General features: G+C 42.3%; 1 protein-coding gene across 2 annotated transcripts in view; it reads right to left on the minus strand.

Annotated features, from left to right (window-relative positions):
- Positions 1-22748, minus strand: part of KIAA1210 (KIAA1210 ortholog) — a 49339-nt gene that overhangs the window by 6411 nt on the left and 20180 nt on the right. For both annotated transcript variants that reach the window (XM_055268938.2, XM_063634852.1), the window contains exons 5-9: positions 22299-22433; positions 18938-19093; positions 10409-10606; positions 7565-7673; positions 464-3652 (exon numbers count right to left, since the gene is read on the minus strand). In XM_055268938.2, the coding sequence (XP_055124913.1) occupies positions 464-3652; positions 7565-7673; positions 10409-10606; positions 18938-19093; positions 22299-22433 (3787 nt within the window). The remainder of the gene's footprint in view (positions 1-463; positions 3653-7564; positions 7674-10408; positions 10607-18937; positions 19094-22298; positions 22434-22748) is intronic.

Genomic DNA, 22748 nt, shown 5'->3' on the forward strand with positions numbered 1-22748 from the left:
TTCAGATGAGCGAAGAGACATTTATGGCAAATTCAGATTTCAGGCTGAGAGACTGAACATAATGCTCTACTAATGAGTTGGCTTTAAAAATCCACATGGTGTTAGGGAGGGGCTTAATGCATGTAAAAGTATTTTGAGAAAAGCATAAAATTCCATCCGAATGTAAGGTGTGCAGAGGGTGAGGAAGAGGGAATGGGGAAATGGTCATGTGTCTACTATGGAATGTAGATGGATGTCCAGAGGGGGATCCCATTGGGAAAGAGAAGGCTCAAAATTAACCACCTCCAAATCTATTAAATCTAGAATGGGGCACTATTTTGCTCCCAAACCCATAAACCGGCCCTATCAAAGCCACAATTCAGTAAAAGGCTAGAATAGACTTTAATGCCCATTCAAGGCTTTGCTTTCCAGTTCTTCTTTCCACTTGATATCTACTTGCCATCTGGAGAGATAAAAGCCTTACCTGGGGTCTTGCAAGCAGGTTGCTTCTTGGCCATGCTTTCAGATTTGGGCCTGCTCTGTTGCTTATCTGCAATGTTAGATATTTTGTTGAGGTTCCCTGCAGCATCCAGGAGCCCCTGGGAAGTGCTTCTGATTTTATGCCCCCTGCCTACAGAGGATGAAATTGGGCCCGAGGGCACTGAAGCAAGCTGGGTGAAGTTATCTTGTTTCTCACTCTTATACTTCTGTGAGGAAGGGGCTCTTTTCAGTTGAACTCCAAAAAGCTTTTCAACATCATCCTGGTTGGATAGGTTTGCATGCTGGTTATTATTACCATCACCACTCTCAGGATCTTCTTTCTTAGAGTAAATGCCCCCAGAAGTGGATGTTGGCTTGGCAGGGGCAATGGTGAACTTCCCAGGTTTGGTAGCAGGGGCTGGAATGCTCTTTATGGGGTTTTTGGAACCTTGGCTGAATTTCTTGGTTTTGTTTGCAAAAGCTTCATCTCTTCTTAGGAACCAGTTGTCAGAATTGCTCTCAAAAACAGATCGCCTAGCAGCAGCATTCACAGAACTTGAATGAACCTGTTGCTGGAAAGGGCTACTTGAAGGCAGGTGCTTCTCACCGCTGCTCTGCTTTACAGGTACATTCACTGGGCCCTTTGATGACATCTGTGGCTGGAATTTAGACCTATCTGAGGCTTGGGAAGAATGTTTGGGAGGCAGCTGCTTTTTAGAATTCCTCCACTCTTTAGGAGAGCTGGCAGAAACAGAGGAGACTTTTTGCTCATACTCAGGTTTCCTCAAGGCCTGGGAAATCTGCCTGGGAGACAGCTGCTCTTTAAAACTGCTGCACTTCCCAGGAGCTCTCTCTGAATATGCGAAAACTTTCTGTGGGTCTTCAGGCCTCCCCAAGGATTGTAAAGGGTGCTTCATAGGTAGCATCTTTGAAGAAATGCCTCCCTTAGGATTAGCACTCCCTGAATCTGAGAAAACTTGGTGCTTGACGGGATTAGGCTTCGATAAAGATTTGGAAGGAAGATTAGGAGGCAGAGGTGTCACATCACTGCCCCTCTTAAGAGCAGAGCTCTCTGAAAAGATTTGCTGTGCCATAAATTTCACAAATGACTGGGTCGGACGCCTGGGAATTCGTGATTTCTTAGAAAAGTCTTCAACCGCCATTTTCTCTAGACATGAGGTCATTTCCTGAACTTTAGACCTCTTTAAGAACTGGGCAGCACACTGGGGAGGCAACGGGCTCCCAGAAATGCCTGCCTCAGCAGCAGCCCTCTCGAAATTTGAGGACAGTTGCTGGACTTTATTTCCCACAGTTAACCGGGAAAGATGTCTGGGAAGCAGCTGCTCCTTAGAAATGTCCTCTTCAACAGTAGTGCTTTCTGGATGTGCAGAGAGTTGATACAGTTCCTCAAATTTAGGGGTCACCCATGGCTTGGAAGTGTATTTGGAAGGTGTTGGTGCCACAGGACTGCTCCATTCTGCAGAAGTACTCATTGAGTCCAGGAACTTAGGCCTCTCCGAGGGCTGGGAAAGGCATCTGGGAGGCAGCGGCTCCACATAAGTGCCTTCCTCAACAGCTGTGCTTTCTGAGATTTGCCGGATTTGAGGATCTGTCAAGGACTGAGGAGAATATCTGGGGAGCAGTGGCTCCACAGAAATGACTCTCTCAACAGCAACGTCCTCTGAACCTGAGAACATGTTTTGTTGAACTTTAGGATTCATCAAGGGCTGGCAAAGAAGTTTAGGAGGCAGAGGCTTCATAGAAATGCTCTCTTCAACAGCCATGCTCTTTGGAGATGAGGAAACTTCTTGCTCCACTTTAGGGTTCATCCATGGCTGGAAAGGGTGTCTTGGAGGGATCGGCTCCACGGAATCGCTCTGTTTTACAGAAGTGCCCACTGAACTGGTGGGGACTTGTTGCTGAACAGTAGGATTCATAATGGGCTGAGAAGGGCATCTGGAAGGCAGCTGCTGCATAAAATCATTCTGCTCTTCAGGAGTATTATTTGAAGCAGAGGAGACTTCTTGTTGGTTTTTGGGCTTTCCCAAGGCCTGAGCAGGGTGTCTGAGAGGCAGGTCTTCCTCTGAGCTGCTGCAATCATCAGAAGTGTTGTACTTTTCAACACAACTGCTTGATTCTGTGAAAACTGCTTCATCTTCAGGCTCCTCTAAAGCCTGGGAGGGGCATCTGAGATCCAGCTCCTCCTCAGAGCTGCTCAAGTCCTCAACAAAACTTTCTGATTCTGAGAAGACTTCTTGTTCATCTTCAAACTTCCCCAAGGACTGGGAAGAGTCACCATGAGCCAGTTCTTCAGAACCATCCCCCTCCTCAGGAATATTCTCTGAATCTGAGGAGACTTCTTCAGCATCAGGCTTCCTTGAGGACTGAAAAAGGCTTCTGGCATAAACATCTCCTTTGGCTGTAGTACTTGTCATACCCAAAACACTTGCTGTAAAGGCCTGGTGAACATTTCCAGAAGGCTTTTCTTTGCAGATAGTTTGAACATCCTGGGCTGACTCCATTTTGGATTGGGCCTTTTGTGAATCAAAGCTGAAAGCTTCTTTATCTTCTAACTGGATATGAGAAGGATTCATAAACACCTGAGCCTCTGCTGCTACTGAGAGAATGGCCTCCTCTTGGGTTGTAGAAAGGCTTTCCACCATCAGTGAGAGAGAAGCTCTGGCTTCTGTCTTCTCAGCTCCAGAAGCCGCATCTTCATGGTATGGTTGTGGATCACTAACCATGGAATTGTCCATGTTTTCAGGTATGGACTGTGCTGCTGATGCTTTTCTGGATCCGAAATCTATGCCAGCATTTCTCCTTCCCATGTCATCTTTATCTGAAAGCAACCCCTGAGGGGTAGTGGTTTCTGGTTGTGAAGTTGTAGGCTGCTCCATGTTGTCCTTCTCCAAGGACAAGTGTGAGAAAGGGACATTCCTGGCAGTCTTATTGGTAGGTGAAGACCCAGCTCTATCGCCCAGGCCATGCCCTTCACTGGATTGTTTAAGGCTTCTTCCTTTGAATTCACTCTCACTCAATCCTGAAACACTTGCTCCTTTTCTTCTCCATCTTCTTCCATATGCGGCTAACATTGCATAGCCCTGATTCCCAGAAGCATCAGTGCTTGGAGCCTGGTCTGTTGTCTTCTTATCATACATCTCAGTTTTGCTGTTCTGTTCCTGGCTTGAGGAATCTGCACCGAACAGAAATAAGGAAAGGATAAATATGTGTGACTTTGACTTCCTAAAATAAGAATACTGTGCCCTGGCCCAATGGTACCTATTTGCTACTGAATTTCCTAGTATGAGGAAGCAGCTATTCGGAAGACAGAGGGCAACTTGGTCACTATTAGGTTTCTGCAGTTGGACATTTTTAAGCCAAAGAAAAATCCTAATTCTAGAAACTGACTCCAGGGTTGGTTTATCACCTTTTTACCAATAGTCTGGTCCACCATTCAGTGTGAGACACTCAGAAGGCAAATTTTGAACCTGTAACAATGACTACCTTTGGGGAAACTGACTGGGGAAGGAGGAATTGAATTTTTTACTTTCTAATTAGCATTTCTATTTTCTATATAATATTTATCTGAACTACCTGAAATTTCATATCATGTACATGTATTGCTTTTTCTTTTGAGACAGAATCTCATTCTGTCGCCCAGGCTGGAGTGAAATTGAAAATTAATTATGGTTCTATTTTACACTCTACCCAAAGACAAATTTCACACTTTGAATTCATACCTTATACCAGGCTGCAGTGGCACGATCTCAGCTCACTGCAACCTCTGACTCCTGGGTTCAAGCAATTCTCCTGCCTCAGCCTCCTGAGTAGCTGGGATTACAGACACTTGCCACCATGTCTCGATAACTTTTGTATTTTTAGTGGAGACAGGGTTTCCCCATGTTGGTCAGGCTGGTCTCGATCTCCTGACTTTGTGATCCACCTGCGTCTGCCTCCCAAAGTGCTGGGATTACAGGCATGAGCCACCGTGCTCGGCCATGTTGCCTTTTTTTTTAAGAAGAGGTCAATAGGAGTTATCTGGGAGGCAAGATTATGGACCCCTTTTCTTCTTTTTTTCTACCCTCTTACATTAAAACAATCTTAGTTGTTTTTATTTCCAAGATGCAGATTGGAGGCATTGTTAGCATGTCTCTCCCACTTGGAAAGACAAATTGTATGTAGATATTCATGCTTTGAGCTTTTTCCAAAAAGCAACACAGGAACTTAACAGAAAGAGTGAAAGAAACCACAGACCCTTTGAAAGAAGTGATGGGCAGCAGCCTACACTGTGAACCAGATGGAAAACTCCCCATAGGAGACAGTGAACCTGCGCACACCCCCAGCACGTTACTACTACAACCAGCATCTGAGAAAACCATCACACAAAGATACTCTGCAACCAAGGAACTCATACAGAGTCTTCAAAACTGAAAGCACCCAGAGCTGAAGCCAGGAGACAATAAACTATAATAATCCATTAAAAAGTGGGCAAAGGACATGAATAAACAATTCTCAAAAGAAGGTATACAAATGGATAACAAACATATGAAAAATGCTCAATATCACTAATCACGAGGGAAATGCAAATTGAAACACAACGCGATATCATCTTACCTCAGCCAGAATGGCCATTATTAAAAAGTCAAAAAATAATAGATGTTGGGATGAATGTGATAAAAAGAGCATACTTATACACTGCTGGTGGGAATGTAAATTAGTGCAACCTCTATGGAAAACAGTATGGAAATTTCCCAAAGAACTAAAAATAGATCTATGATTCAATCCAGCAATCCCACTACTGAGTATCTACCCAAAGGAAAAGAAGTCATTATATCAAAAAGACACCTGCACACATATGTTTATTGAAGCACTATTCACAATTGCAAGATTATGGAGTCAACCTAAGTGCCCATCAACCTATGAGTAGATAAAGAAAATGTCAAGCACATGCTAGTAGTTGTACATTTTACTCCTCTCCTTTCTTCTGGTACTTTTCTAAGGAACTCACTTTGATCCCCAAATGGAAGAGCCCCTCGCTGCCTTTCTTCCCTCACTATCTGCTGCATCCCTAGCTCCATCTAGTGGTTTCATACCCAGCATACGGCTCTGAGAATAGCTGACTGTGCTCCATACCACTTCCATGACATGGAAAATCAACTAAAGAAAATGTGATACTACTCAGGCATAACAAAGAATGAAATAATGTCTTTTGTAGCAACCTGGATGAAATTGGAGGCCAATATTCTAAGTGAAGTAACCCAGGAATCGAAAACCAAATACCACATGTTCTCCCTTATAAATGGGAGCTAAGCTATGGGTATGCAAAGGCATACAGAGTGGTATATTGGACACTGAAGACTCAGAAAGTGGGAAGGGTAGGAGGGGGTGAGGAACGAAAAACTACATAATGGGTACAATGTACATTACTCTAGTGACAAGTGCACTAAAATCTTAGACTTCACCACTATACAATTCATCCGTGTAACCAAAAACCACTTGTACCCCTAAAGCTATTGAAATAAAAACATTTTTTAAACCAATCATATGTAATATACATGCAAAGAAATTCTTGGAATGCCTTAACAATTGCATTGGTCCACAGGCTTCAGGTCAAGCACAAGGTAGTAGTTGTACAGATTACTCCTCTCCTTTCTTCTAGTTCTAAGGAACTCACTTTGATCCCCAGATGGAAGGGCCCCTCGCTGCCTTTCTTCCCTCACTATCTACTGCATCCCTAGCTCCATCTAGTAGTTTCATACCCAGCATACGGCTCTGAGAATAGCTGACTGTGCTCCAAACCACTTCCGTGATATGGAAAATCAACTAAAGTATCTGCCCCCATGGATACTGACTCAGTTCTATCCTCTGTGTGTAAAAGAGACAACTATTAAAAAATAAAGCTCAAAGGCTGGGTGCAGTGGCTCACGCCTGCAATCCCAGCACTTTGGGAGGCCGAGGCGGGCAGATCACGAGGTCAGGAGATCGAGATCATCCTGGCTAACACGGTGAAACCCCCTCTCTACTAAAAATACAAAAAATTAGCCAGGCGTGGTGGTGGGCGCCTGTAGTCCCAGCTACTAGGGAGGCCGAGGCAGGAGAATTGCTTGAACCAGGGAGGTGGAGGTTGCAGTGAGCCGAGATCACGCCACTGCACTCCAGCCTGGGTGACAGAGTGAGACTCCGTCTTAAAAATAATAATAATAAATAAATAAATAAATAAATAAATAAATAAATAAATAAATAAAAATAAAGCTCAAAAAGACAAAAGAGTACTCATTTAATCTTCCTTTTTCTTTTTGTTTCTGGAGGGTTTTGTGGTTTTCTTAGTTTTCATGGGAAAATGTGTTTAGGAATATCCTGTCTTTGGACCCACATGTGAAATCCTTTGTGGCAAAAACGTAACATAACTGTTCAACTTAATTTGAGGAACTGGAATTTTTTATCAAATATCGCTTGAAATCAGCTTGCCATCAGTTGGAGCCAACATCCACATATGCACACACATAAACACACAGAGAGATTTTCACTCTGGTGATATTTGTTGTTTGGGGATTTGATAGGTGTTGGCTGCCAAGGACATCTGTCTGCAGCTGCATAAACCCTCTTTGTCCATGGATGTGGGCAATAGTATCATTATTAACACAGCCATTTTCTCTCTACAGGAAGAGAAAGGCAACCTTTAAAAAATGATTTTTTGGCCAATTCTATTATTCCTTTCTGTTTCTGTTGCTGAGGAAGAATGTTGAAGGGGAAATCAGTGGCTGTCCTCATATCTGGGCTCACTGAGGAACTCAGCGTGTACGTTAGCCTCGGAGAGGATGAAAGAAATTCACAAACAAAACACCTCTCTTGTTGGAAATTCATTTACATGAAATAAGAATCCAGGTATGATCCTTTACCTGAACCCCACACAAGTGGCAATTGTATTACTTTGGCAGTTTAGATGGAGAAGCCTGGACCACATTTTCTGCATATAAAATTGAAAGCTCTCTGAAGACTGAGGGCAGCAGTCTTGGGTAGTTCTTGGGTATAGCTCCTATCAACATAGCACTGTGCAATGAAGTCTGTCATACATGTTTCTGGGTGAGGGTGAAGATATGCTAACCTGCACTGTCCATTCCCAGCTTCTTTTGGTTGGTTTCTTTTGGTTTGGTTATACTCTTTTCTTCCTCAGAAACCAATGGAAGGTTTGGCTCCTCCTGCTTTGGTTCCACCTGAAACAGGAAAAGAAAGAGCTTGAATCCTACTGAAGTGCTTTCCAACCACTCCTGCATGGTTGCCAAAGAAAAAGCATCAGGAAAAAAGTTCTTGATGCTGGGCACGTAACAGTACCTTTAAAGATGGATGTTATTTCAATGGAGATATTTCCAGGGATTTCTTAATGGAATTGTTTCCACCAAGAGATCCTTGGGGATCATTTTACCTACTGGAAGTGGTTCATCCAGGTTTGGAGTTTCTAATGTCTGAGTGACACACTGCAGAGATCTCTCTAAAATACCCCGGAAATGACTGAACCACACTGGAAGGCCACGAATCCGAAAATGGGGTCGTTGGGCCTGACAACAATCATGCCCTCAGCTATATTGGGATTCTCCGATTTGCTTCACCAGACCTGTGAGCCAAATTCAAATCCTTTTTGGCTTCTTTTCAGGGAATGTAATGAAAGCATGAATTATCTCTTTCCAGATCAAAAGAAGAAAAAGAATTGGGGTTTTGTTGGGAGGGAAAGGAGAAAAAGCTGAAAGGTTCAGCCCTTACACTGGATGGGGTGAAGTTGGTTTAGTATAAATAAGGTTTTCTGATAATTACAATACAGCTCTGGAAATGTCAGCATAGCACTGCACTGAACAGTGTCCGGAATTTGCTAAGTGTAAGCCTTTATGGCATGCATGTAAAAACAAACATACAACCCTTTACACTCCCACTCAAAGTGCCTGTGCAAACAGACACAGCTCATAATTTATTTTTGAGTAAATGTGGTCAGATTGGCCTGGATTCAAAATCCCTTCATCATTTACTTGCTGCATGACCTTGGGCAAGTTATTCTCTGAATCACTGTGTCTACATCGATAAATAAGAGACCAGGAGAAACCTCCCGTGGGACTTGTAGATCTAAGAAATTACAGAGCAGGGAGAAAGTGGTAGTAGTCCCTGTGTCATAAATGATCCTGGATCTTTTTTGTATTCATCCACATGTCAGGGAGAGAGTCACAGGGAAGAAGTGTATGCTCTGGCCTTCTCAGAGGGTAATGCCCAGGCTTTTTCTCAACTAGGCTATACAGAAAGAAGAAAGTTAGAAGGGTCATACTGCTTCCCTCAGCCAACCTTCCCCATCTCCCAGGTTTGTGGTGAGGTATTCAGGGGATAATGCATGTATAGGGTTTGGCATCTAGTAATTGGTCACCCCTTCTTTGACACCAAACTAAGAAAGTACTCTCAAGGCCACCAGAGGGCTTCCCTCTGCCCCCCTGCTCCTCCGCCTGTTCTTTCAACTCGTATTTTGTCTACAACCTAAAGCGAAATTGAGATGCCTAAGCTAGAGGCAAGATGGTGGGATGAAAAAAGTGCTGAGCTGGAAGTCAGAAGACTGGATTCTGGCCCTAGCTCTGCTACCACCTGGGTGTTTGACTTTGGGTAAGTATCTGAAATTATTTGTGCTTTAATGCCCTTCCCTGTAAAATGTTTGTACTGCACAATCTTTTAGTCTTTTCACCTCTGATTTACAGTCTCTTCCTTTCAGCCCAGAATCACTGGCGAATTCAGTTTTTGATCAAAGTGAGTTTTATAGACAACTGACACATCCTTTTAAACACTAAACACTAACATTTTTAAATCCTTAACTTTATTATTTTAAACGGAGTTTTGCTTTTGTCCAGGCTATAGTGCAATGGCCCGATCTTGGCTCACCACAACCTCCACCTCCCGGGTTCAAGCGATTCTCTTGCCTCAGCCTCCCGAGTAGCTGGGATTACAGGCATGCGCTACCACACCTGGCTAATTTTGTATTTTTAGTAGAGACGGGGTTTCTCCATGTTGGTCAGGCTGGTCTCGCACTCCCGACCTCAGGTGATCTGCCGACCTCAGGTGATCTGCCCACCTCAGCCTCCCAAACTGTTGGGATTACAGGCATGAACCATTGCACCCGGCCCTAATACTTAACTTTTACTAAAAGCCTTTTCCAAAAGCATTATTTCTCTATCTTTTTAAACGAGGATCACAGAAAATAATCTACTTTTTCTAGATGACTTGGACAAATAATGAAATGATCTATTACATTGGACTATGATATAGTGTGGCACTGAAGGACATATTGAGGTGGGCAAGGTTCTTGAGCCCCTATATTAAATGGCCCCAGATTGTTTCTGTCGTTCTCTCTGCTATCAGCTGTCACTTCTCTTTGCTGTCAGGTCTGAGTCTAATCTGTGGCCATGTTTTTAACACAGTAGGTCTGCTTCCTAGAAAGTCACATGGCATCTATTTGGAGATCTTTGGACGGGTTAACAACTAAGTTCTGGATGTTTAGGGTTGCTGAAAGCTTGACCTCCAAATAAGTGGAATAGTGCTGCAATTTGTGACTCATGGGTCTCATCTGATTAAGAAAGAATCTTGATCTGGGCTAGGGTTGAATATTCTCTACAAATAGGGCTGAGTGAACTCCCAGATGTTAACCCAATAAGCAGTTTATGGGGGTTTAAATCATTCACTGTTTCTGCTTCCTTTTAGTCCCTTCTAATATAAGTTCCACATGGATAGGAAACCATACCCAATAGATGCAAGCTTGCTCACCCCTCTGGGGGTGTCAAGCTCAGGACAGCACCCTTGACCTTGCCAAGCTTACTTAGGGCATGAGTCTCCTACACCATACTATTTCCCTAGTAGTAGTTTGCAAAGGTTGGAACTCATCTTTTCTTATACAGGAGTTTAGTGCCCTGTCTCTTGAAGGACTTACAGTCACTTGAAGGTTCTTCTTTTGTTTGCGGGGATTTAAAGTCATCTTGTGGCGAGCAGCTGAAGAATCCAAACAGCCCTCGCTGGTGGCTGGGGTGCTGAAACCAATGGGCAGCTGGGTGCTGCTGATAGAGGCAAGCGTGGCAAATGCAGTCAAGGACTGTGAGCAATCAGGTCCAGATGATAACTCAGAGAAGCTCTGGAGAAGGTGGGAGAAAATAGACGAGTCAACCCGTATGCTGTTACTGGTCTCAAAAGTTGGATATTCTTCCGGCTGAAGAATTCCCAAAGAAGAAATCCTTCACGAACTATTGTCCCCTTTTCCTACATTTCCTGTCAATAGGCTTATTCATTAGAGGTAAGCTCCATAATTTTACTGGTTTCCTTGCAGATGAAAACAAGAAACAGGAAGAAGTTTGGTTTACTCCTCTGTTTAGAAAGCTTTCAGGGGCACCCCATTGTCCTCAGGATGGGAACACAACCACTTAATTGAGTTTGCAAAGTCAGAGCGATTGCATGTTCTCTTGTCCTAGATCCCCTTCTTATCAACAGGACATCTGGCTGGGGTGAGAGGCACAACTGGTATCAGTGAAACCCAGCAGAGCTCTGGGATTTCTATATTGGAGGGTTTGGAGGGAGGAAAATCAGGTTGGAAGAGGGCCTGTCTGCAAGGTGCATTTTCATAGACAGCACACTACCTTTTATTTATATTGACAGTTCATGGGTGCAAGACTGATGGGAGGACCCTCAGGAACTGAATGCTCCAACCTCCAGTGGGATAGTGATGGAGCCTGTAACCCTGTCCTCATTATGGCTGGCCTCTATATCTCCATACTATTTGGTTCTGGGACACCTAGTTGAATTCCTCTGTAGGACCTTCAAAATAGTCTCCTCTGGGCTTCTGGACATAGCATTTTCCATACCTCAAAGAGCCTCCCCAGAGCTCTTTCCATTCCTAAGAAGATTTCAATTTCTGTTAGCAGAAGGCCCTTTGAAGATCAGCTGGTAAACTGTCTCTGCTAGATACTAGTAGCAAACGATATATTATAATTTAGCAAGTAGACAGAATCTCCAATTGTGTTTACCCACTAAGTTCTCTTCAGGCTAGTTTTGCACAGTGCCAGGGATCCCCTTGGTACTTGCAGCTTTCACACGCCTTCATGGTTCCCACCACCATTGTATGTTGATGCAGTGATAACCTTAGCTACTATCTTGGTTATGAAGATGTCACTGTCATTCCAGTGCATGGGGACTTAACACAGTGCTAATGGGTCAGGCTGATGACAAATCCTTCAGACCATTCTGCTTTGGATTCAGGGAGAAGACAGAGAAATAGTACAGTTGCCTTTTGTGGGATCAATCACACAAAAGTAGGATTGATCCCAAAATTTCCTTTACTTCTTTGTGCAACTTTCATCTATGAATTTATATACTGCCTCTTCCTGATATCGTCTAGTTAGATTATGTTATCTACTGGAAATATAAATTTGATATCAGTGTATAGAGTAAAAGCTCTTCTTTTATTGTTCTGAACGTCTTTCATACTTCAGAGTGGTGTCATAGTTCTGGTCTTTTGGGGCTGGAGGATAACATCTATGCTCCCGCTAACCTCACATGATCTGTCTTCCTTTTATCCCTCACCACATTACCAGCCATTTCCTGCTCCAGACACATTGCTGGTCTGCTGTTCTTCAAGCACTTCAGGCATGCTCTCCCCTTAGGGCCATTGTGCCTGCTGTTCCCTCTGCTAGGCATGCTCTTCCCCCATGTCCATGTGGCTAGCTCCCCTACTTCTTTCAGGTTTTGATTCAAAAGCCACCTTTTCATGGCTGGGTGTGGTGGGCTCACGCCTGTAATCTCAGCACTTTGGGAGGCTGAGGTACGCAGATCAACTGAGGTCAGGAGTTGAGACCAGCTTGGCCAACATGGTGAAACTCCATCTCTACAAAAAATACAAAACTTAGCCAGGTGTGGTGGCAGGTGCCTGTAATCCCAGCTACTCGGGAGGCTGAGGCAGGAGAATCACTTGAACCTGGGAGGCGGAGGTTTCAGTGAGCTGAGATCAACCCACTGCACTCCAGCCTGGGCGACAAAGCGAGAGACCCCATCAAAAAAAAAAAAAAAAAAAAAAAAAAAAAAAAAAAAAAAGCACCTTTTCAGTGATGTCTTCCCTGGCCAATCTATTTAAAATGTTTGAGCCACTTCATATCCCCTTCCTTACATTGTTTTTCTCCCTGTCACTTTTCTCACTATCTGACATACTATATGTTTTCCTTATTTAGCTTGCTTATTGTTCATGTCCCCCATTACAACATAAACTCCATGAAGAAGGGTTTTTATCTGTTCTATGTACTACTGTATTGGGGATACAGTACCTCCAACTGTGCTTGTAGTAGTTGCACAAGCACTACATAGTAGTTGCTCAAAACATGTTTTTTGAACTGGTGACTTGATTACGTTAAAGGCTTCCACCAGAAGTTGCCTTTCTGAGATGTCATCAGAGCAAGCTCCTCTGTTCCCTGTATTATTTTAGTTATTCTTTCTGAGGCCTCACTAGCTCCAGCCAAAGGTAGAAGGAGAAAAACAAGGAGGTCTATGAATCTGGAAACCTTAAAAGAACACTGTACAACTTGCTTTGCATGAAAGCCAACTTATGATGCCCACATGGCAAGTAAGTATATATTTAATAAATATAAAGACCTTTCAATTCAGTTGGCATCCCAAACCTTGTGGTATAAACACTAAAGATACTTAGTTTACTTTAGTGAAACTCATTCTATAGTGTAACAGAAAAATCAGGCTCAGCAAAAATCTGGCAATTTCTAGATTGGGTATGTGCAGGACAGAGTTTATCTGTTTCCAATCACAGCCTAAGCCAAGAGTCCATCAAACTTAATAACAGCCACTGATCTCCCTGTGTTAGCTTGACTCTCACTAAGGAATCTATAGACATCAGTCTAAACACAGACCCACATCCATTCTCAAACCGGGGCTAAAAATTAAAGAGCAAAACCATCAAGCATTCTCCTCATCTGACTATGGAGCTCAAGCTCAGACATGTGATGTAAAACAGTCTTAAGAGGATCTCTTTTGTTAGGTTTAGAGTATGTTATGTGGGTACAGATTATATGTATATGTTATGACTTCCCTTAACTCACCAGTGAATTCAATAAACTATTTATACACTCTCTGGAACTCTACACAGTATTTCTCAATGTATGGTCTGGAATCCCCCAGCACCAAAATCACCTGGAACGAGTGTTGAAAAAGCACATTTTGGGGACATATCAAGACCTAATGAGTAAGATTATCAGGGGAAAGGCTTTAGAATAGCTTTAACAGGGTTTCCAAATGAGTCTTCCGGGAGCCAAAGTTGAGAACCACTGCCTAGTCCTCTAGCATGAAGAGAACGGCTCCCATTTTCAAATATGAGTACAGCAAGTTCAGGAATAATCCCATCAGTTGCCTTAGAAGAGGAGTTGGAAATATATGGACTCCTTTTGGGAAGTGTGGCTCCTTCTTAGGCCTTCTTAGGTCCTCTTTCCCTCAGTCCTATTGGTTAGCAGCAACCTAGAAAAGTTATCACAGGCCAGGCGTGATGGCTCACGCCTGTAATCCTAGCACATCGGGAGGCCGAGGCGGGCAGATCGCAAGGTCAGGAGATCGAGACCATCATGGTTAACATGGTGAAACCCCGTCTCTACTAAAAATACACACACAAAAAAAATAGCCGGGCATGGTGGTGCACACCTGTAGTCCCAGCTACTCGGGGGACTGAGGCAGGAGAATTGCTTGAACCCGGGAGGTGGAGGTTGCAGTGAGCCGAAATTGTGCCACTGCACTCCAGCCTGGGCAACAGAGCAAGACTGTCTTTAAAAAAAAAAAAAAAAAGTTACCACAGAAGCCAACCACAGGATTTTATGAGTTACCCGAGAAAAGCAAATAGAATCCCTTCTTGGCAGACTTCTGAAAGAAAAACGAGTGGAGAAAGTGGGACATCTTTCTCTACTTTTCCATCCTCACTCCCCTCCAACCCTACTTCTCCTTCCACGCACTCTGACAGCCAACATACCCTGTCTGAACCCAGTCTGCATATTATTTTTTCGTTTGTATAAATTTAAGGCGTAGAAGAGTAGTTTGTTACATGGATATATCGGATATATCGCATAGAGGTGAAGTCTGAGCTTTTATTTTTACTGTAACCATCACCCAAATAATATACGTTGTACCCATTGAGTAATTTGTCATTCCTCACCCTCCTCCCTCGCTCCCACCCTTCCAAATCTCCAATGTTTATTTTCCACATTCTATGTCCACCATGTACACATTATTTAGCTCCCACTTATAAGGGAGAACATTTGGTCTATTATGCATATTATTAAGTATGGCTGAGATGTGTTTTCATTTCTTCTCTTGTGTTTTAGAGAGAGTTTAGCACAGACATCTTCAGATTAATATCTGGAATTAAATGGGCTCCTTGTGCCTCAACATCTGGGAGATGTGCCTGGCCTGGTACCTACTAATCCAGAATCTTCTTAGAGAAGGAACCTGGGTTGGACCTTGGGCCAGGGGAAAGGATTCTTCAGCACTGGTTAGTAGAGAGCTGGACACTCTTTTGCTATTAGCTGAGATAAGGGCTGCTCTTTGGAAAATAATAACATATTTTCACTTCTTTTTTCCCTTCTGTCAAGTTTCTAGACCTAGTGCAAAGGAGTTTAGTCAATAATGCATGTTTTGGTAGTCCTTTTTAATTATTTCTTTTTCTGTTGTATGATGCTAGGGTTTCCCCTTTTGAGCAGGAATAGAGAGAAGGTTGACTGTCTTCTTGGAACAAAGGAAAGCTCTGATTGTAATGTCTTAAATAACGGGATTACCAGGTGGCTGTCTAGGCCCAAATTTCATCAAGCATTTGGCCCATAAAGCTGTCATTCTGAGAAAAAAATACATTCTGAAACTGACATTGGGATGTTGGAGAGTTGGGTTCTATGTGAGTCAAAAGCTAAAAGCATGTGTCTATCTCCACAACAAGAAGCGACTCTTGGTGGGAAATGTGGTTCTTGGTGGGAGACTTCTGCACCAAGAGGTACTGGCACAGAGTGTGAGACCCAATAATGGCTATAGGGATTTTAATTCCCTGGGTTTGGCAAAGTGGCTTCTGTGCCCATTCCTGAGAGTTCCTGCACAGCTGCTGCTTCATTCAAAATCTATGTTACTTGATGGTCAATATTTTTGCCAACTTGAAAGTTCTTGGAGATGGAATTTCTGATATTCCCTGCAGCCCCCCTTCTGTCACAATCTCTTCAATTTCTTAACTAGTATAGAGAATAAGAACATGGACTTCGAAACCAAACAGGCCTGAATATGACATCCTAGCTATACCACTTATTGGCTGTCTGACCTTGAGCAAGTTCCCTAGCCCTTTTGAGCCTCAGTTTTCATGTCTGTAAAATGGGAATAATCATAATACATACTTTGGTTTGTTGCTGTAAAGATTAAATAAAATTATACAAGGAAAGTGTTTAACACAGTGCCCGTTACATAAGAAAGTCTTGATAAATGTTAGCTGTCATTGCTATTGCTGGGCATTGGTTATACAAAGAGGACTGCTAGAAGCCACATAGTTCAGTGAAAAGTGCTATGGATTTGGTCAGGAGTCCTGGGATCAAGCCCCAGCTCTATCTTTGATTGGCTCTGTGGCCTTGGCCAAGTCACTTCACCTTTCTGAACCTCAATTTTTTTTCATCTATAATGAGAATCTTTCCTATCGGCTTTACAGAGTTATTGAGAGAATCAAATGTAACTATATAAGGAAAATCACTTTGAAAGTTGTAAATTTGTATACAATCATGGGAGGGAGCATTATGTTCTCCTTTGATGCATTAGCGGATTTTAAAACTAAAATTTTATTTTATTTTAGAGACAGAGTCTCACTACATTGCCCAGATGGAAGTACGGTGGCTACACCCAGGCATGATCATAGTGCACTACAGCCTGGAGTTCCTAACCTCAAGTGATCCTCCTGTCTCAGCCTCCCGAGTATCTGGGACCACAGGCACACGCAGCAGCAGATTGCTTTAAAAAAAAAAAAAAAGATGGCTCTGGGCTTCAGAGACTTATTTGTATACAATGCTGGGGAATTATGGTGTAAGCCATCCAGGTAAAGCATGAGATATTATAAAAAGAGGCAAACTTGTAGCACTCTAAATTAACTCTTTATTAGCCAATTCAGTGGAATAACTTAACCCCCACATGTTAAATAGCAGCATTTATCCTGCAATGTGACTGAGGCCAGGGAATTTAATCAGCCCAAACTTTAAGCTTTAAGAATTCTACCCTGACAATGTATATTGATAGCTTATCTTCACAGGTGTGGGACAAAGGACAAAACTCAAACTCATCCCTCTGCTCATCTGAGACAAATGCATATTTGATTGCTTCTTCTGATATAAAAATGCAGATTCACTGAGGAAGATGAAGGCATAAGTGACTATTCCTCTACCCCCTCTCACATGTAAATTGTGTATTCAGTGAAAGGCTGATCAAAGACTCAAAAAAATGCCACCATTTGTCTCTTATCTCCCCACATCTTTTAAAAATGTGTTCATCTTTCCCCAATATCTGCGTTTTCCCCCTTTAAACATTGAAGCCCTCAAAATCATCTTTGGAGAAAGGCATAGACCTGCCTCCCAGGTGCACATCCTTAACTATGGCAAAATAAAATTTCCAAATTGTTTCTGACCTGTCTTAGGTACTTTTCTGGTTTACAAACTCAACAACAAAAAGATAAATAGCCCAATTAATAAATGGGCAAAGGAGAATAGATATTTCTCCAAAGAAGGTACACAAATGGCTAACAAGCACATGAAAAGATATTTAACATCATTATTTACTAGAGAAATGCAAATCAGAACCACAATGAGATACTATTTCACACCCACTAGCATGACTATAATTTTTTTAAAACAGGAACCTAACAAGTGTTAGCTAGGATGTGGAGAGATTGGAACCCTCATACATCGCTAGTGGGGATGTAATGTAAAGTAGTACTGCTGTTGGGGAAAACAGTTTGGTAGTTCCTCAAAAACTTAAACATAGAATTACCATATGACCCAGCAATTCCACTCCTAGGTATATACCCAAAAGAATTGAAAACAGGTGTTCAAACAAAACTTTGTACAAGAATGTTCATAATAGCACTATACACAATAACCAAAAGGTAGATAGGACACAAGTGTCTATCAATGGATGAATGGCTAAACAAAATGTGGTACATCCACATAATGAAGTATTATTTAGTCATAAATAGAAATGAAGTACTGATAAATGTCACGACATGGATGAACCTCAAACACATTACGTTAAGTGAAAGAAGCCAGCACAAAAGCCACATATTGTATGATTCCATTTACATGAAATATCCAGAGTAGGCAAGTACAGAGATAGAAAGCAGAATAGTTGTTGTCAGGGGCTGATGGGAGATACGAATGGTGAATGACTGCTTAATAGGAACTGGGCTTCCATTTTGGAGAACCAAACAGGCTCTGGACCTTGATAGTGGTGATGACTGCATAACATTGTGAATGTATGTACTGTCACTGAATTGTATACTTTAAAATGGTTAAAATGGTAAATTTTATGTGGTCTGTATTTTACTACAATAAAAAATGTTATCTAATTCAATCCTTCCACTAGTTCAGATTATACATCCCAATTCATCTGATTTAGTGGCATTCTGCAGAAAATACTTGTAGTCATAGCCCAGATCCATAAAACGACAAGCATCCATCCACCTACTACCAGTCTGTGCTTTAACTTTGGTTTTAACCTAATTTGTTTCTTTGTTGACATTATCTAACTGAGGGCTGCTTCACGTCATAGGATCTTTTAACATCAAAATAGAGTTTTGTTCTGACTGGCCAATTCTCTTCCTTATAAATTAGGTTTCTGTTTACTTTTTATTTCCAAAGGTTAATCATTCTAAACTCTACTTCGCTCTCAGAGCCCTTTCAAGTTCACCAACAACCAATTCAATTAAACACACATTAGTTTGAGAATGGAAGTGTTGATATGGGCACACACTACTATACGCTGATTGATATCATCTGATTGACAAACCTAGACATATGAAATAGACACATCGCCCTCTCACGTGTCAACTGATTTTTCACATGGATATGTGTTTATCAAATAATACTATATGCCCTAATCTCTGATATTTTTTGGATTTCTAAGTGCAGAGTCTATGTTTCAGTAAAAGTCTGTATTTTTATCTTCATGAAATAACTCAAAACACCTGCAAACTATTATTTTTTCGAAAATACTATCTTCCCTTGCTTATACATTAAAATGGTGATTATTTGGTTTGTAGAATCGGATGGAAAACCACCATGCAAATCAAAAGCCAAGAATGTCAGCTCCTTCCCCAATCATCCCCCTAGTGTTGAGCTCCAGTGGGAGAACAGATGATACAAGAAGAAGTTATGCCTCTGATTTGTGAGGCCCCTCAACCTGCCCCTTAATATACACTCACCTGAGTCGCTGTCAAACTCTCATGTGGTAAAGCCTTCTTTTGTGGATTCTTAGGTGACTCATCATCAAGAGAGATTTCTACCAAGTTCTTAGAAATTATGTCAGGTTGGATAACAGGTGGGATGATGCTGAGTCGGCGTCGGCGCGATGGTGGGTTCTATCGAGAGGGAGAATAGAAGGAACAAGTTAAAACCTGTGCTCTCTTCCCCAAATTAGTGGTTTTCTCCTATTCTTTAATAAGAGAAAGGAATCCAAAGTTGGTTGAAGGACTAAGAATCCAAAGTGAAAAAAATAAGCCCAGGGAAGAATTTCCTACCTCCCCATCTTCATTTCCAGTACCTACTCAAACCAAAGACTACTAGCCTTGATTTCCCCTCTGGGGTGCTGCACACTTTTGCCAATCCCCAAACAAAGACAGAAACTTCAAATTGCTTGTTCGTGCAAAATCAGAATCCTGATGTTATCTCCTTACTGATGTTAAATACAAATCTCATTTAGTTCTGATCTTTGTTTTAATGTCTGAATTTGACTTTGGAAGTCCAGTTCTCGTAGAGGCGAGTCTTCGAGTTATGACCTGGAATTGGCATCCAAACTACACTCTTTGCTCCTATTATTCCAGGAATTATTTGGATTGAATCTTGACTGTGTTAGTTGCTTATCTTAATCCTGTCAAGAATGATTTTCTGGGATTTTAAAGAAAATCTACAGAATTTTAAAATCTATAGATTTTAAAGAAGATCTACGGAATGGTTTCCTAAAGGGACAAAAATTGATCATTTGGGCTTTCCTTGGGATTCAGCAGACAATGTAGTTGATTCCATTTTTAAGAAAATGGTACACTTGACTTTGAGGCACTGGTCCCTGCCATGGTCCTCTTGATGTGGGTCAGAATCCCTGCTTTTTGTCTTTAACAAATACTGGCTAAGCATCTACAATGCATTATACTCCATTCCAGGAAATGGGCCTACAACAATAAACAAAACAAATTCTTGCTGTCATGAAGCTGACATACTTGCTTCTGTTGTAGACTCTGTTCAGCTTAGGGCAGATAGCCTTCAGACACTGTAGCCAAAGAAGGAACCACAGTGAAGCTTACCAAGGTTATGCTCCTGGGGTGCTCCTGGCCAGGTACTCCAGTGCTTCCTTATTACTACCAGGCCCCATTGGAAGCTCTTGGGGAGAGGCCATACCAACCAACTCCAAGCCCAGCTTTAATAATAATAATTACAATAATGACAACTAACTTTTACTAAGGGCTTACAATGTGCTAAGCAGGGAGTGCTCTCCATAGATACATCTCACTGAAGCCTCACAACAATTCTTTGAAGCATTTGCTATTGTGGGCTCCATTTTACGGATGGGGAAAACAAAGTTTGAGAGATGATGTAACCTGCCTTAATTCTCCCAGTGGCAGAGCAAGCATTTGAAAGGTCTGTCCAGCTTGATAGCCCTTGTTCTTGATCACTGTGAACTCATGTCTCCTCATTATAAGGGCCAGAAAAGGGAGAGCCCATACTGAAGCCCAAGTTCAAGGCGTTTAAAGGCAACAACCAGAACAGATGGTGTGCCTGCTTCCTTAAGAAGGGCTGAGGGACAGTCAAGCCCTGAGCAGTAAGAAAAACTGTTTTGAAGTCTCAGTTTCTTAAATGACTAAATTCAATTTGATTCAACAACAGCAAGATACTGATAATCTGCTGTTGTATCTTTTTAACTATTTGTGCTCAAACAAAGGGAACAGAAAATGTCTTCGAGAGTAATGTAGGCATCTACATTCCTAACACTTCAGATAGGACATCAGGTGAAAATCTGGCAGGAAATAAAATTGGCTCAGTGTCAGTATTTCTGACATAACTGTATACCTGGATTTGTTCTTTCACAATCTCCTCGTTGTTCTGAATGTCACTTAATCCATTAGAATCCTGCCCCTTCAAGAGAATTGACCCCACTGGCCAATTCCATGCTTGCCCCAGCTTTTATGTAGCACTGGGTGTCAGGATCCTTGACTTAATGCTATCAACCATCCTTCCGTTGGGGTTGTCATTTTGGTACTTAAGGGAAATTTCCCATTCAAAGGTCAGGTTGGTTGTTGATGACTTAGGTCCTATTAATACCCTATGCTGTCTTCAGCCTTGTTTCCCAGGGTATCAACTAAGGGATCAGGCCAAAAGTGTGAGGTGTAGGCCCAAGCCAAACATTTAAGAAAGCTTGTCTTTAGGCTATTGTGGCCTTCCCCAACCACTTCCTCATGAGAAGTAATGCCCCTAGAATATTTTCTTTTAATTTTCACAAAAAATATTTTTTTTAAAAAAATGGAGTGTCTCTGCTATATGAGTCTCTCTGCTATATGAGTCTCTCTGTTGCTGGGACTAAGAGAGGAGGGGAAAGAAGGAGGAGTCCAAGAAACCAGTTTCCTCTTTCTGAATGTGAGAACCCTGTGCCACTTGGTCATGGTCGTGAGGCTGCAGGGAGTGTAACTATGGAGGTGAGTGAAAGCTAGTGTTGATGTTTAAAACTGAAGATTGAATAGTTCATGGAAGTGACTTTTTCTGCTGTAGTACAAGAGGGAAATAGTCTTCTGACCCTAGGGGCTGCTTAACAACTTTAGGGTCAACACCATCAGTGTCTATCTCAGTGTTTTCTCCTCTATAGCTAATGGATCCAGAAGAAAGGAAACTAGAGTGAGAGATGTGGGGTCTTAGCAGACATGTCAGAAATAAGCCCCACTTATACCTTTTGCCAAATGGAAAATAATCATCTCTCCAGTGGAGAAGGGTCTCCTCCTTGTTCTCTTCCCACTTACACAGGGACCTTTGGGCATAATTCCACCCACAGGCTGAGATGGGGAAGGCAGCTGTTAAGGGTTGCCTCCTTTACAATATCTTCAGCTCACCCTGAAGAATTTCTGGATCAGAGCTATAGTCTGACTGAGCAATGGATCCCTACCATAAGTTTAGGATTAGCTGGAGGCAAGATGCTACATACATGCTACATTACGTAGGCGCTAAGGTGTACCCTTCTTTCTGTCCAGGCAGGTATAAAGAAGTTGAGCATCTTGGGGTAATGGAAAGATCATGGGGTTTGAGTTTAATGCACCTGGGTCAGATTTCCAAGTCTACAATTTACTACCAGGGTGGGCTTGAGCAATATCTTTAACTTCTCTGAGTCTTCATTCAATCCTTACAAGCAACCCTTTGAGGTAGATGTTAATATTATACCCACTGTAGATGAGGAAAAGAAGGCTCAGAGAAGTTAATCAACTAGCCCAGGAGTCACACAGCCAGTAAGTAGCAGAGTAGGAATTCAAGCATAGATCTGTCTTTCTGACTCAGCTGCCCATGCTCTGAACAATTCCACTTTGTTACCTCAGTGATCTTGGGGCCAGCAACCCAGACTGCACTTGTAGGCACATTTTGAAGCACAGCTCCTGACATGGCTCCAGACACAACTCCAGGCACATTACTCCTAGGTTTAGGCAGAGTTCTGGAAATATAGGATCTCTGTGTAAGAGAGAGAGAAAAAAACTTGAGGATTGGTATGCCAGCACATAAACAGTGGAATGTCGCTGCCAAAATAATTATTCTTATGGTAAGTTAAGAGAAGTGAACATAGGCCAGGCACGGTGGCTCACGCATGTAATCCCAGCACTTTGAGAGGCCAAGGCGGGAGGGTTGCTTGGGCCCAGGAGTTTGAGACCAGCCTGGGCAACATGGTGAAACCCTGTCTCCACAAAAAGTACCAAAAAATCATCCAAGCATTATAGGCCTGTAGTCCCAGCTACTCGGGAAGCTGAGGTGCGAGGATCACCTGAACCT

This window comes from Symphalangus syndactylus, chromosome X (genome assembly GCF_028878055.3).
Source record: "Symphalangus syndactylus isolate Jambi chromosome X, NHGRI_mSymSyn1-v2.1_pri, whole genome shotgun sequence".
Lineage (NCBI taxonomy): Eukaryota > Metazoa > Chordata > Mammalia > Primates > Hylobatidae > Symphalangus > Symphalangus syndactylus.